This window comes from Papilio polytes, unplaced genomic scaffold (genome assembly GCF_000836215.1).
Source record: "Papilio polytes unplaced genomic scaffold, Ppol_1.0 DF820622.1, whole genome shotgun sequence".
Taxonomy (NCBI): Eukaryota; Metazoa; Arthropoda; class Insecta; order Lepidoptera; family Papilionidae; genus Papilio; species Papilio polytes.
In genome coordinates this window covers 1,922,969-1,939,622 of record NW_013528582.1, presented here as the reverse complement: position 1 = coordinate 1,939,622, position 16,654 = coordinate 1,922,969, and the positions used below count along the sequence as shown (strand labels likewise).

Sequence of the window (16,654 nt, the reverse complement as noted above, 5' to 3'; positions counted from 1 at the left end):
AAATAAAATTGTATAAGAATTTCGTACAAGATTCATCTCAATTAAAAACAGGTTCAAGATTGTCTGTCGCAAGAACAGTATGCAGATTTGATTTTCTTTTTCTTATTTTTCAGGCGGCGCCCGATCCCACCGAGCCCCCGTCGACTTCGAGCTCGGCGGAAGGTGCCGGCGATTCCTAAACGGGGCTGCGGCCGGCGCGTTTGGGACAACTTTACGCACCAATGTGTTAGCACACTTAACCGCGAGTGCAACACCACCCTTGTGCGCGAGTGCGTAACCACTCTTAAGTGCGAATTCCGGACTACAAAATACCATAGTGTTAGATCTGTATAGACATACAATCGTTTTTGTATATATGTTACGTGTAACTTACGGGATTTACTTAGTACCTAATAGTTTTTATATAATTTTTTGTCTATTTTTAACGAGTCGAATTACACAAATAGAGTGAATAATTTTATGACAGCGTTGTATAGCGAAACATTATAATAATAGTAATATTAAGATATTCCAAATGGTAATTGATAAAGGCCTGTGCCACACTACATAGGAAGCGGCATCGAAGCGAACCCGTAATTGTTATGAATATGGCATTATTATTATCTCAAACGAACAATTTAACAACCGTTCTTTCAGTGGAAAATATAATCTAACGTGAATTAAACACACGGAATTTTCCCGTTTTTTCATTATTTGGTAACGCTTCGCTTCGGTTCCTATTAGCTTTCGCGGTTGTGTGCTAGGGCCTTAAAGTTTTATTTTTCCGTTTTCATTTCACTTTAAGATATGTAAAGGGACGAACAATTTTATTTTACATACCAAATACCATGACTGAAGTCATAATATGTTTATGCAAAAATATAATAGATAATAGTTAGGGATAAACACTAGTGATGACCTTTCTTTATCAGATTTTCTGATAAAACCTATATTATATGAAAGAGCACATCTTTTTAAACATGTAACTGGGTTGCCTAATCCTAGCCTGACAAGGCTATGTTTAATTGTAAATAATAAATAACTAAAGTAGTCAATTTTTGGAGGAAGAACACCTCATCGAGTTGTAGCTGGCTACACTTAGCCTATAAATATGGTCGCAATTGTGATAAAATAAATTATAACAAAGGCGAATAGTTTTCTAGCCCTTTCTATTGTACTTGATTTAAAAGAGATGCATATTGTTTTGCATTATTGAGAGATAGCGAGATATGAATCGAATAGTGCAGGGATGGAATCATTGGCATGTGACACAATATATTAGGCACGTTACTGGTCAATAAATGCATTATTCACTATTAAAATGTCAATAAGGATTTAATAATAGGGATCGAAAAAGAGTTCTCCCTTAGCTAAAGAAATATTTAAAGTCAAAATATTAAAAGCAGTCTATGAGCTCATTGAACATTAATTTATAGAGAGAAAGAAAGACAATAATATGTCACTTCTTAATAGCTTACTAATATTATTAGATTTAACCTGCGACTCCGTCTGGGTGGAATAAAAAAAATAAGTAATCTATTTGTTCTTCAAGACTATCCTCTACATCTATGCCAAATGTTTATTGATTCCCGTTCAGTAGTTTAGGCAACAAACTAACAAACATTCATCCATCTAAACTATCGCATTTTTATTGTTAGTAATATAAGATATGAAAGTTTGGATGGATGAATGTTTGTTATTACGTGCCTACAGCATTCCTAACGGTCCTGAAATTTAGCATAGAATATAGTGTAGAACACATAGGGTACTAATTACGTTTTTTAATTTTGGTAATGCCGCGCAGACTAAATCGATGGCGACTGCTTGCATGTAATACATATTCCACAGTTAGATTAAAGTGAAGACATAGTAATACTGGATCTACTTACGTCACGCGTTCGATACAAGCCACGTAAGGTTTCGTACTTGGCCATTGATAAAATTAATATTTCATAACTGAGGAGTTTCAGAGCAGGCTCAGTGGTTTAAGAACTTGACTTGTAATCTACAGGTTTTGGGTTCGAATCCCGCTGTACCAATGTGATTTTCGATATTTAGAATATTCATATTTACATAATTTACCCGTCGTTCTTACGGTGAACGTAAACATCGTGATGCCTGCACATATCGGACAAGAAATTCTAAGATATAAGTCAAGTCAACCAACTCGCAGTGGGCCAGCGTGGTTGACTATCGCCTAGTCACACTTACTTAGGGTAATCTTCGAGGCCCTCAGTACGTATAGTAAGCTGGTGATGATGTGATGAACTGAGGAGTATCCGGATTATCAAATGAAATCTTACTTCATAATATTTATTTCACCCTGATAATTACCAGCTGTAATAAATTACCGATGTCAACAAACAAACGTAACTGTTGTTTTTTAGTTTTCTGAAGTTTGTGAATATAAAATGATTTGGAAAATTTCGGTATCCGATAAGGTATTGGCGAGATCGATATGCGGTTTATATAACACTAGCCGTTGCCCGCGACTTTAGCCTTTCTAATGATAAAAGAATTTTCAAAATCGGCCTAGTAGTTGTACGTGAAACAAATACAAAAATAAAAATCTTTCCACTATATAGTATTAGTACAGATTATAAGTTACATACGATTACATAATGTTTTGATTAAAAGTGTTTCACGGTAGTCGATTATAATTTAATGAGAAATTATTTGCATTATACCCTGTTATTTTTCGTTATATTTTTGCCAGTAATTTGTTGTATTTTGGCAACACTATTAGATAAGACTCGCGCATGCGCGGCCGGGCGGAGCGATACCGGTTCCGCCCTTATGTAATTTGATATATAGTCTTACAAGGTTATTTTGTGGTAAATCCTTGATTAAAATGTTCTTTTTATACCAAAAACTTGTTCGCTTTCAATTCCCTGAGAAGGAAATATTCTTTACTTATGTCATCATCTTCGGTCGGTGCAACAGGTTTTTGTCATACACATAACTCTATCATCCGTCATCTCAGACATCACTCCCTTCTCTTTCTAGGTCTACCTCTAGCGGTGTACCACACTAAATAATAACTAATGGTGTTATCGTACTTCATACTAATATTATATATGCAAAAGTTTAGATGGACGGATGGATAGATGGATGTTTGTAAGAGTTTTTAGCCTAAACGGCTGAACAGATTTTGATGCAATTTGGTACAGATGTAGAGGATAGTCTGGAAGAACACATAGGCTACTTTTTATGCCGGAAATAGGATTTGATGCAATTTGGTACAGATGTAGAGGATAGTCTGGAAGAACACATAGGCTACTTTTTATGCCGGAAATAGGAACAGTTCCCGTGGGATGCATTAATTTCAATTTGGTACAGATATAAAACAAATTCTGGAGCACACATGGGATAAGGTTCATCTCCGAAAAATGCCCGGTTCCCAAGGGACACGTTATTTACATTGTTCGTCTGTTTGCTAATACCACGCGGACGAAGTCGTGGGCAACAGCTAGGAACTAAATATTCCTAAGTATAAAATTTTAGAAACCGCTACAGAACCTCAGTTCTGAGAGTTTTCAATGAACAGTCGAAGTGTACAGTTATTACTGTAGGTCAAAAGGCAAAAATAGAACGAGTAGAATTGGTTTTCGTATTTTACTCTCGCTATTTCTCTATTGTTAAGACATGATCTAAAATTTTAAACCATTAAGTTTTATTGAAATTTACTTCATCACAATACAAGCAGTTATTCGCGACTTCATCCACGTGCAATTAAAAAAAAGACGAAATTGTATGATTGAAAATAGTGAGCATTTTTTTTTTCAATTTAAAACATAGTTGTCAATATAATATTTCACATTAAATTTATACTAAGTGGCTCAGGAGTGACCAAACAACTCGTAATGGTGAATCCTTAACAATCCAGTTTTGTTTCCGAAACACATTTGTGGTTTGATAGTTGTCTAAATTATATAAAAAATGATCTCATATAAAAATTCTATAGTAAAAATGTAATCAATTAAAATTAATTAAATCAAAACTAAAATTAATTTATAGAATTTCTAATTAAGTGTAACGTTGGTAGTAATTGTTACAATGGTTCTAAATATATTTATCTAAAAAAAAAAACTTTTTAGAGACGTTTCGGAAAAGAAAATATTTTACCAACATACAGATAACAAATATATTGTTTTTATACTTAGCCCCAGTGAGTGATGATAACTACTATTTGTAAAAATATTTAATTAAACCAGTATCTTATAAAATAACTTACAAAAACGTGTATATGGCAATTTACAAAATGAAACGATACCAGAATCGAATTAAAAAAGAAACAATTTAAAAAAAGAACAAACCTAAGTCGTTTTGCGCAAAAGATGCTCTCAGCGGGGCACAACACGCCCACATATAGTTTGTCATAGGTTTATTAAGATCAAGTAAATACGTCCTTATTTGTGAAAATTGCGTCTATACCATAACGAGCCCCAGTACAGAGAAATAATAGATATAATTTACATTGTATCTCCAGTTAAAATATCGAGAAATATAATTTTTGATGTTTTATCATAGTTATTTCACCTTAATTATTATAAGATTGTAAATATTTTGTATATAAAACTGTAACGGTTATAACATAGGACAAGGTTGGTTTAAAATGTCCATAACATAAATAGTCCTAGTTAAACTTTTCTGAATCTTTATTACTTAAACGAATTAACTTTTTCATATTTATGTAAACGATTAAAATAAAAAAAAAACTAGATGTAAACAATATGTAATTCTCTAAAACATAATTATTTTTTAATAATTTTCATTTTATTAATGTTTGTAATAATATGGAATGTCAAATAAACTGTCGCACAACTCTTGTGCGATTGCCGATTGTTTCGCAGCCAATTCAACTTTGCACAACTAAAAATCGAGTTGTGTGCGTAAGCTCATAGAATCAAAGCGCGACTAAATAGTTGTGCGATAGTTTTGTAAAAGATGTACGCGCGCTCTAACTGTATAGTCGAATTTAATTAAAATTATTATTACCCATGTCACTGGCTGGTTTCATTTATTATCTATGGATTTCTTTTCTGAAACTTTCTGTTTTAAAATTAACGAAAGAAGCATGTCTGGTGTTAAATTAAAATTGTTTATAAAGTATAATTTTTTATTTCTATTAAATTCGACTATAAAAGCCAATGATTGTTCACACGATCTTAATCTACGTTAAATTCATTGAATCCTAATAATTTTAAGATGTAGTGATTGTTAAATATACTTAAAACACTTAGTAATTGTTGTAAAAGCTAGCTAAGTTCTTTTACTGTTAACTGTCTCAGTCGAATAGCAAAGTATCTTGCATTAAAAAATCATTAAAACGCCCTTCGTAGAAGGCGATATAAATTTTCGAAACCTTCTCTCTCCATTAAGAAACTCGATTTTAATGGAGAGAGAGATGGGTTTAGAGATTTAGATTTTAGACACACGCGTGGTCATTTGCATATGTCATCGCTAAAGCCAGTCAACCAATATCGTCATGATTAAATTGCTATGTAGGCGCTAAGCCTGTACAAACCGAATAGACGACTCGCGTCGCCGATTAATCGCTGTGTGTGTACACACAACGCGATACGACGCAAGCATCCAATATTAGTATCGAAGATATATGTTGCTATACGAAAGTGTCAAATGTTCCAAATTATATGTATATTATTAGTAGTAATATAAAATGAAACGCAAATTTATCGTTATGCGGTTAACAAAAAGCCAAAGTTCTCTTAATAAATATATATCCGCTTAAATGTCGGCTGAACGTCCAACATTTTAGGTGCTTTCGTCACAAAAAAAACCAAAACGAATTCCTTCCAAAGAGGTTGGCATGAATGAGGTGCTTAATACTGGCACTTTAGACATAATTATAAATGCACGTGAAGTCAACTGTCAAGATAATGTTGGCAATTGACGATAATCTGTTTAACATTTTAATCTGTTCCCCTATAGAGTGACAAACTTATCTGGGCCGGTAAGAGAAGCCCTGTTATTTCTATAAGTAAATATGTTGAAATTTCTTAGGTATAGAAAATGGCACACAAGACAACATTTAAGAAGACAGCTACAGTCCGACATGATCTTGTGGCACATTGTCAGGGGCATTACTATGCTATAATGCATTGGGTCAAATATGTTTGTCTGTCTATAATAGCAATTAAGTCAGAAACAGCACATAACTTTAAGCGACGAAACATCACATTCACTAGAGCTAACAAATTGTAATGTAAATTAAATGTTAAGTTAGTTTTAATTTATCTCTTATGTTACAAATAAAGGTTTACTGGGTCATGCAAATGTTGATAAAATTGCACTGAAACGTAATAAACCATAGAGGAATGATATCTTTTTAGTAGATTTACCTATGTGTTACGGATATACTTATATATAATTAATAAATCGATAGACAGACAAAGAATATAAAAACGCTCGTTATAGTGGAAAAAATATGGAACTATTTCCTTAACGCACATTAGAAAGTTACAAAGAAAAGCCAATTGAAGAGCCCCAGGCTTAGATTTTTAAATTCTTAGTTCAATCATAAATGAGTACAGATTTAGTACAGATTTGTAATATAATACATTTTAAATAACGAATATTAAACATCAAACTTTTAACAATTGTATGAATTAAAAAAGTACTGTCTAATAAAATATATGTCCATTTATCTGTAACACTTAGGTCTCTCGTAAAGTCTTGTTTAGTTTGTGCTTAAATGTTGCATTCGGAATTAATTCTTTGCTTTAATTGTAATAGAGTGCAAAAATCCTGAATTGGTTTAATCGTTTTTTTTTTTATTGATTTGTTATTCCATTACACGTAAATCGTATTATGTTTTTCACTTTGTTAAATTCAGCTTTTGGCTACGCTGTGTATGTCATGTGTAATCATTTTCATTAAAATATATATGTATTTAAAATGTTTGATTTATAAAATTTATAAAAACGCGTATGAATAAAAAAATAAGTCATATGTGAATCAATTGAAACAACTAAAGTGAGATTTAAAACAGATCGATACTTCATACTCTAAAGCAATTAAAGCAATCAAAATAAAAAGTTGTAATTGTTTTTTTAAGCTTGTAAAGATTTTTACTTCATTGATTATAAACGATTAAAATTTCCGCAGCAAATTAGGCGGGAATGTGACATTAAGGATTTATTAACTATTGTCAAAATAAAGAATTTCATTGACTACTGTTGTATTATTTTACTACTAAAATAACCAGAAAACGAAGAAATAAACATCCCATTGCTTCTTTCCTGTCCGCAAAATAAATTATCATCATAAAAACAGTTTAAATATTGCTCAGTGTAGCGTTCCTTGAGAAAGGTCTGGTAATAAACTGAATAAATTAAGACTAAACACCCTGTTATGTGAGTAAACGTCCCGAAATCTAATAAAGAAGTACACGCGCCATGAAATATAAAAATTCTGGTTTCGTGTCGGCTAAATCGACGTCTTTTTCCCGTTTTTAGTTTTTACCTTTTTGGTCAGGATATCAATCTAATTATTACTAAAAAAAATTATGACCAAAAATTTAAGCATCTTACGCCATCTAGTCAGTACGGACCGAATAAAAAACTCCCACATGTTTCTTCTTCTAGTATAAACCTTTAACGTTAGATGGCGTCGTACAGGCAATTTTTTATTATTAAAATTCACAAAATCCATAATAGACATTCTTAAATTTTAAAAAAGGTAATTTCAATGGAAACCATACTCATAATGTGGTAATTTTCACTATACCTAGGTATTTTGGATAACCAAAAACGAAATGTTAACATTCGTTGACAATAGACATTTTATCTTGATGTGAATGACAATGACATTGACATTTTCTTTTAGTATTTTCGAAATAATAGACGCGATGTTTTTAGCTTTTTACAATTTTTTACTTGAATAATATATTAAATCACACTTATTTCTTCTTACGATAGGTTCTAAATACCAATTGATTTTTCCATTTGTTAAGTATGTCTCTACCAAATGTTGATACCGCTATTGTTAGATACGAAAACTTCATCAATAACGTTTTAAAAGAAAGTCTTCGTGTTCAGGATCAACAGTTACATAAAATAAATGAGGAAATAACAGCATTAATTCAAGAAAAACATACATTAAAAGTGATAACCGACCAGAAGCTTCATCCGGATGGTTTCAAAACGAAATTAAACATTGGTTGCAATTTTTTCATGGAGGCTTCAGTTCCTGATACATCCAAATTATTAATGCATATTGGTTTAAAACATTATTTAGAATTTACAGCCAATGAAGCAAATACCTATTTAGATGCAAGAATAAAGGTGTATGAAGATAAAGCTGAAGAAATTAAAAAGAAAATTTATATGACCAAGGCACATATAAAATTAATGTTATTTGGCATCGGGCAGTTAACAAATATGAAAAGTGATGTTAAAACCTAAATGTTGTAGATTATCCTTTAATTAATTAAGTGAAAAAGTAATAGGTTAGATTGTGTACATTAGTGTGTCATTTTTTCAAAAACAATGCATAATTTTTAATAAATTCTGAGAATCTAGTATTGGGGGTTGATTGAAAGGGCATAGCTGTATACATATATGTCTGGGGTAACCTTGTAGCATTATTACAAGGTATCTGCTCATTTAGACAAAGTAACATTTGATTATGGCTGTAGCTCATCCAAAAGTCAAAGATGTATGGAACTGACAATTACTTTTGATAAATCATGTGCTGGTCACATGACACAATGAATACTTATTCATTTCTGTGATTTTTGTCACATTCTGTTGATTCTACTAATAATATAGCTAATTGTAAGTTAATTTGTCTAAGAGGGCAGTAACTTCCTAAAATTTGGTTCCATTTTGCCTACCTCATATTCCAAGCTCCTAAACAACAATAATGCATAGGATTTTATGTAATACTAGCTGTTCCCGTGCGGCTTCATCCGCATGAAATTTTTATTTTATTGTTCACATTTGTCAATTATCAAAAACAAATCTTGGCAATCTTGCTTCCTTGATGTTGGCAGCAACTTACGGTTTCTTTCCCACGTTAGGGTTTTTATCCAAAATATTTACCCCCTAAGTTTAATATCGTCAAAATATATAGCCTAAAGCGTAATGTAAGTGTGGGGTTTTTATTAAGAAAAGAATTATTCAAAAATATGCTGTAATTGCTGACATCTTAGGCAACAAAGAAGTGTGTGTTTACCCTTATTATAATAGTATAGATATTTCATTTTCAGTAGTTTAAAATGTACTTAAACCATAGCCATTGTTTTTATAGTGAATACAGCTTGCTCTTTGCCACCATAAAATATACTGAAAAATATCAGTCTATCAATAACTATTCTTCTTAAAGTGCCAAGTTCTTTCGCACTTCAGTAGTCAATTTAACTTCAACTTCTTGACACTGCGACTCTAAGATCATTATGGATAATAATTTTTGGATGATGTTTGTCTTATTTTAATGGTGCAAGAAAAATCGTGTAGTTTAAATATGTAATTGTATTATCTAACTATTTACAATATTTATATGAATGTTATGTTTCTATACATGTGAAAAATAGAATATTGTTTTAAAAATGTTTGTAAATTTCTTTCTGTTGCTTTTGTATTACATTTTTCTGTAAAAATTGTAAAAATATCTTAAAATTTTCTGTAGAAACATTAAACATTTTTTTAAATTTAATATTGTATTGTTTAGTAAATAGATTAAAATTGAAATGTAATGGATTTTATTTCAATTACTAGATTCAACCCAAATAAACAAATAAGTTAAATGAGACTGTTTAAAAATACACAATAATTTTAAACAAAACCATGTTGCTTGTAACCAGCCACAACTTGGTACCTAGTTAAAATAAAAATTTGTTCTAAAGCATATTTACTTTTATATTCCTTATTTTACGCTAAAAATATACATTTACAGATAGATATTTGTGTAATTACAAATTATTTATTATCTACAGCATTAAAAAAAACTTAGTACAGAGTGTGATTCCCAAGTAAATTGCAATGCTAATTTTATTCAAGTCCTCTTTGTAATCAGGCAATCGTGGTCCCTTTGCATTCTGCCAATATTCAAATTGCCCCTAATCGTTCTCTTAAAGCTTAGAACAGCACCTTTCAAGCTGATTCCTTTGTTTGAATGAATTCTTGAGAACACTCAAGCGAGTGTGATTGGCGTCGTAAGCTATTCAGTTCATTACCCAATTTCCTTGTTATCTGCTTAGATCATTTGAGTTTTAATGGGTAATCGACTAGAACCTTTACAAAGTTAAGGAGCGTAAATGAATGAAATGAGTGTTTGACACCTTTGATTTGGCTTATTAATAATAAATTTAGTATCGTCAATTTGCTAATCTGCTTTTTAGGGTTATTGAAAAGTTTTTATGTTATGCTTTTTTATTCAGGAGTTTATGTTTAAAGATATAACACATGTATAAAATTTGGTTTGGCTAACACATTACATTTTTGTAGCCTTTGTCTTTTTAATATAATTTTGACTTTACCGCCATCTATTAGCACAAACTAACAACTTGGTTAAATTTAGATAAAACAGTTCTAACAATGATTGTAATTGTCGGTAGATGTCGCATTTATAAAAAAGCTATTGGAAATTAATTTTGATAAATAACCGTGTTCGGGATATGTCTAATAATATTTTTTTGGGTTATACCATGTTTTTGATTTCGCGGACACATATTTTATAGAAAGAAAAGCGGGAAAATCTTTTTGTATCGCTCAAGTAGGTAGTTTATAAGCGTCTTGTTGCAATAGCGCTTAGTGATAAGGAAGACGAAGTAGCTATTTTGGGAGTTATTCCCGCGTGGCTGTAGAACATAGTGAAGGAGGAACTTTACAACCAGTTTTGTATTTCCACCATACGTAAACCTCTACAAAGGAGCAATATTTTTGGGACACCCAAGTCGAATATGAGGTAAAATATCTCATATCAGTTTAACAGGGAATTAATTACATTTACAAAAATCTGCTACATAATTATCTAAGCGTTTGCACTCTACATAAGGCAATAAGTGATTATGATAGTGCCAGTCCTACCAAATTGTAAATTGTCTGATAACAATCAAACCTGTAAAATATGTAATGGAATTATCTATGGTAATCCTTTACCCTTATCTGACAGTGACGTCATTTTTAAAGGTATCGGAGACTCTATCAGACAGTGGTGGGACAGGCCCTAAATCATTATTTATTTATTTACATAGTTATATGCCAGAGTAGTGTAGTATATGGGAACTTGAACTCGGAACCCTTATTGAACGACACTATACGGACGGTAATGTTTTCCGCAAGTAATTTGTGATTAACGCTTAGTGCTAAAGTGTATTACATTTTCTTTAATTACAAATATTTCGAGCTTTACTTCAAACGTAATACGTTGTTTTGAATATACTACTATCGAAAACGTTGGTATTGTTAGTATTTTAATGTTTTGAATACAGATTACAAATTACTTGCTTTTGCCCGCGACTTCGTCCGCGTGGAATAAAAAATAAACAAAAGTGCGTAGCCTCTGTGTTCTTCCATATTATCCTCTACATCTATGTCAAATTTCCTCGAAATCCGTTCAGCCATTTAGGCTACAAACTCTAACAAACATCCATCCATCTAAACCTTCGTATTTATAATATTAGTATATGTGAATAGGATGAGGTAAATATAAAATAAAACACCATAATCAAATAAAAGCTTAGCTTTATTACTCGTTATATCCACGAAGAAACATCCCTCTGCCATGCTATCAACAACTCTCCGTGCTGACCTTCATAGTACTCAGTTACACCTCATGTTTCACCGTAGTTCAGTGTTCGATTTAAATTTTGATTTGTTAACAGATTTTAGAATCGCCAATTGTATGCCGATGTTTGAACGTCTTACAACCGTCCGTTCAAACGGCATTTACTTTAAATTTTGTTACAAGATTATTCTTAATAATTTCACAAGAAACCCACTTTATTTCTAATACATCGAACAGTGGTTAGATTCTAAACATTCACGGACAAAGACACACGCTCGTAAATAATAAGCATTATGACAATGTGATATATTAAATGTATAAGTATTGTTCTAGAATTAAGAACAGTAATAATTAATGCGTAGTTAGGTTAGGTTAGTTTTGGTGACATAAGGTATCGTTTGCCTGAGGCCCACAGATTACAATAGTGCTACGCTCAGCCATTCTTAGACAAATACCGAGGAATCGTTTACATTAATTTTCCCACTTTTCACCTTAAAATTGCCTTTAAATTTATCTTTTTACATCCAGAACCATATAAACATCTTTTAGTCATTTATAATATTTTTTTTATCTATATAACCGGTCGACCACAGCGCCGCCCCGTGTCAGCCCCGGTAAACTTTTTATTTACAAATGGTTAATGCTCCTAAACGTTTAATATCCAATACTATTCTTAAAATTAAATACAAAAAACGCATGACATCCTAAAATTACCTAATGCTCATTCTCTTCATCGCTATAATTTATGAAATTTTGATCTTTACACCAACTTTTAGAAATATTCAATACAAAAATACTCTTTTGAATAAAATTTTTACAAGACTCATTTATATCATCGGCGCTGACAGGGGCGGTGGTGCGGGCGCCTCCAAAGAAAAGCTTTGAGCCTCGTAACCTTAACATCATGAAATTTGTACTAAATATATCGAAACAAGCGGACGCGGGCCCTAATTACTTAGCCGAAATGCGAGGATATCGAAAGGAACGCCTAAATACTAAATTTTATTCAATTTCAATCGTCGACCTCTCTTCCCCCCGCGAAGGACACGTGGTCAATTCGCCCCACGGCCCGGACAGGAGGAATGGTCGCTTATAAAATGTAATTTTGAATTTTAAATTTTGCTTAATAATTTTTATCACCGGCGACCGCGTCCGCTCGCTGTAATTTACAAATACATTATACGAACTGGCACCACAGAGGCCTGCGATTTGCCCAAAACTAAAACAACATAACACATCTTAACGTATAAACACACAAGAATACAAAATGAACGCATATCGCTGTTACGAGTGAAGACCACAAGGATATTGAAAATATTCTTTTATCCGCTACAGGTTTGTATGGAATACAATATGTCCGCGCACGGCGCAGTGCGACGCGGCCTCGGTACTTAACATTAGTTACAGCGTCGGCAGTATTCGTTACGACTTTCTAATAGTAAATCCGTGCTCACATTCGATATTCCAATTATCAAATATCATTAACGAACGGTACTTATCTTGTAACTAACTAATTTTTCAGCATTTCACTTATTTGATTTTTTTTTCTCACATATAGAAAAGTCGATACAACTATATTGGTACATCTAAATTGTTTTCTAAATTCCAAAACGAAATACTACAATACAATAGAGTCTATTACAATTTCGAAAAATTTAGGAACCATAATACCCGAACGTGAAACCAAATATATCCTACATATATTGATTCTTTTTTTTTCTCGTTTATAATTTTGAAAAATAATTAGATATTTTTAGTATATCGACGATTCAAACATTTTATAGACGGATTCGAAAAATACTAATAAAATGAAAACTTCAGCGAATACAATCTCATCAAACAGAAATAAACTATCGCCTACTTACAATGCCAAACGATTAGAGATCACTTCGCCGAAAGGACATATTCATATATCTACAATACAATTATATAGTTACAAATGCGACTTCTACAGCCAACACCGAATTTTGTACTTTCACAGCGGCTTAGTCCACTGTTCAATGTGGACTAAATATTTCGATGTTTATGACTTGAGTCTTTTGTTTTAATTTAGAAAAATTGTCAACCGATAACTTACAAACGATCGGACAATAATTATTATAAATCGGCTGTTTGTTGTATCCATTGTGGTCTTTGGCGGCTGCACAGTGATCACTCAATTATACAAAACCGGACTAGAATACATAAAATGTTTGCAAGTGAAAAGAAACATATATTAGTAACCTTGTCTTTGTTAAAATAAATTTGAACCAAATCGAACGGCTCCAAGTATCTGCAAATAACGGCATGTCGGTTGAATTCTGTTGATGGGAAATCAATACTTTTCTATTGTAATATGTGTTTTGTAGCCTGCTTTAACTTTAATATTAGATAATTGATGAAGAAATCTATGGAGAGATCGGAATAACGGATTCATTACTTACTATACAAGGTTTTATACACGCGGCGGCGTTTCGGAGACGGGAGAAGACTGCAAAATGTATGTCGTATCTAGACTATATCTAATATTTGATATATGAACTCAATTCCGTTTACGTTCAATTGGAAATAGTTGTATTGAGGAACAGGAAGGTTTCTTTCCCGACTCCGAAACGCGGCAGCGGTACGAACTCAACGTAACACGGATAACAAAACAATCGCTAACGTAACGTGACAAAACTATGCTCGTTCACGATCAAGCCCTGCGGCGACTGCGCTTACGAGCCGTCGAGACGCAATCGGAGGAAACTGAACCTGGGCTATTGTCGTGTGGGGGTGGCTGTGTGGTGACACCGTAGTGTCCGGAATGGGGGAATTTCGAACATAAAACCGGTATTAATAAAGGGTATAGAGGCTGCGGTATAATCCTATGTGTCGATGTCTCGAGGGCTTCCATGCATCACGATCTCACGACTAACCTGAACGCAATTCTAAGCACACCAGTCGACGCCTGGTCCATCCTAAACTGAGGTACTCTTATATTACTGTAATAGTTCAAATGGTTACAAATTAAACGATAACAAAGTGTAATTATCAAATGAAAAATGCTTACACTGGCTTAGCTAGAGCCGTCCGGCCGCCCAGCGCGGGGATCACGTAAACTTAGGATGGTATAACTTTATAACAGCGCAAAATATAGTCGAAAACCCGTTTTATTTTATTGTGCCTTAATTGAATACCGTTAGCGCTAAGATAGTTTACATTGTTAACTTTTCTGTAATAAAATTATGTGGTATTATATTTACATGTGGCTATACATCTCTGTACACTATCCTATCTTACTGTTAGTCTATCTTGAGAAGCGAAAAATATTTATTAACTTGTTCTGTTAAACTGAGGATGGAAACTGAAAGTTTGTTGCCGCGTTGCTGGGAGGCCGGTCGGCGACTACATGTAATAACAAATACACCGAGATATGTGGCCCACGGGACCTCGCTACTGGCTTCACTTTCCACCTTTCATCTACCACCTTTTTCAATTTCAAACTTCGGAATACCCGGCCAATGACGAGGTCTCGTTTACCACGCTACATATATCTACGAATGAAACTAATTATTCTTCTATAGTATAATAGTAAGTGTATGTATACTAGAGATGATCGATGTTTGAAAATTACCAATGTTTACATATCGATATTAATTGGAGACAGAACATACACGATGCTAACACAGATATTTGCAATATTGTACACCACGTAGAATGATTATTGAACTGTTGATTCTCATTCCGATTTGATTATTGCGTTGGTTGGTTAAGTAAATCGATATTAGAATATCGTTTGTTTATCTGTCAAAATCGATAAACATCGATCATCCCTAATGTTACTGGCTGTTAGATACGGCGAACGGTAACACGTGGGCGTGGCGTGCGCAGACGTCTCGCGGCGCGTTCGGGGCGGACGTTTCTATTGAGGGCCCTATGTAAATTTAATTTTCACGTAAAAAATCAACATATTTTCGAAGGCACTTCTGATCGGACGAGGTGGCCCCGTGGTTCATGAGTTATAGCCAAAAATTTTGTAGTGTGTGCTGCTGTTTCTGGTTTATTGATAAGCTGCCTTCAACTATTGTGTTTGTTTGTGTATGTTGTGTGGAAGCCGCGTGACGTCAGGTGCGAAACGATAGTCCCCGGCTGATGTTGCCAGTATGAAAAATTTCCGACAAAAACTTTTCGTTTATAATTTGTGAGAGTATCCTGTAGTTATATAGTAAAAAGTATCCTATAGTAAAATGTATTAATTAAATAAGAATCGATATATGGGAATATTTTGTTTGTGAAAGACGGTGACTACCGTTTCGCACTAGCACGATGTCCGGATGTCTGTCGCGTGTATAACTGCACAAAGTACCCACGTGTCACATCGGAATACAGTATTTTATCTAACAAATAAACTTAACCCTATGTCCGTAGCGAACTGGCTCGCACGCATCCGGACCAAACTAAATCTTTTGCCGAACTCTGCCGAAACTTTGTAAATACAAACAAGGATGTTTACGATAATCTCAAATAAAGATGTTTACAGCTTTTGGAATTTTGTTATCTGTTCAAACGTTTATTTCTATTGAAAAATCCTGCACGAACTTATAACCGGCTATCAGTATAAAAATAATGTTTAAAATCTTTGTTTGTGGATCGAAAAATAACCCTGCTCTATTGTACTAACGGCTATGGTTAATGTTAATTATTCCTAAAATAATTATGACGAGGTAAAGGTTGACAATTTTACGGCCACACGAGGCGTGCCAACGAACATAAAATATTAAAAGGAAATAGTAAAAAAAGCATAAGGTCAAAAGGACAAGGATATATAGGTGATAAACTCAAATAAAAACAACAAAACATTTAAAACTTAAGCAATTAATATATTAATCGATTTTTGTTTTCCTTAAAGAATAAATCAATAAATGATTTTAAGATATACAACTATAAAAACCATTTTAAGATA

The 16,654-nt window shown here is 33.0% G+C and overlaps 2 protein-coding genes across 2 annotated transcripts in view; both read left to right on the top strand.

Moving 5' to 3' along the window:
• LOC106110500 (protein doublesex-like) overlaps positions 1 to 1,525 on the top strand; it is a 107,872-nt gene extending 106,347 nt beyond the window's left edge. Inside the window, exon 4 of the mRNA XM_013292352.1 lies at positions 114 to 1,525. The gene's annotated coding sequence lies outside the window, so the exon portion shown is untranslated. The remainder of the gene's footprint in view (positions 1 to 113) is intronic.
• Positions 1,526 to 7,828: 6,303 nt separating this feature from the next.
• LOC106110443 (protein UXT) lies at positions 7,829 to 8,952 on the top strand. Its single transcript, XM_013292272.1, has one exon. It carries the CDS (start codon positions 7,956 to 7,958, stop codon positions 8,403 to 8,405), a length of 450 nt encoding a protein of 149 aa, XP_013147726.1. The 5' UTR covers positions 7,829 to 7,955; the 3' UTR covers positions 8,406 to 8,952.
• The last annotated feature ends 7,702 nt before the right edge of the window (positions 8,953 to 16,654 follow it).

What these genes read in the sequence shown, in the direction of transcription:
- LOC106110443 (XM_013292272.1), top strand. Translation starts at nt 7,956, where the DNA reads ATGTCTCTACCAAATGTTGATACCGCTATTGTTAGATACGAAAACTTC.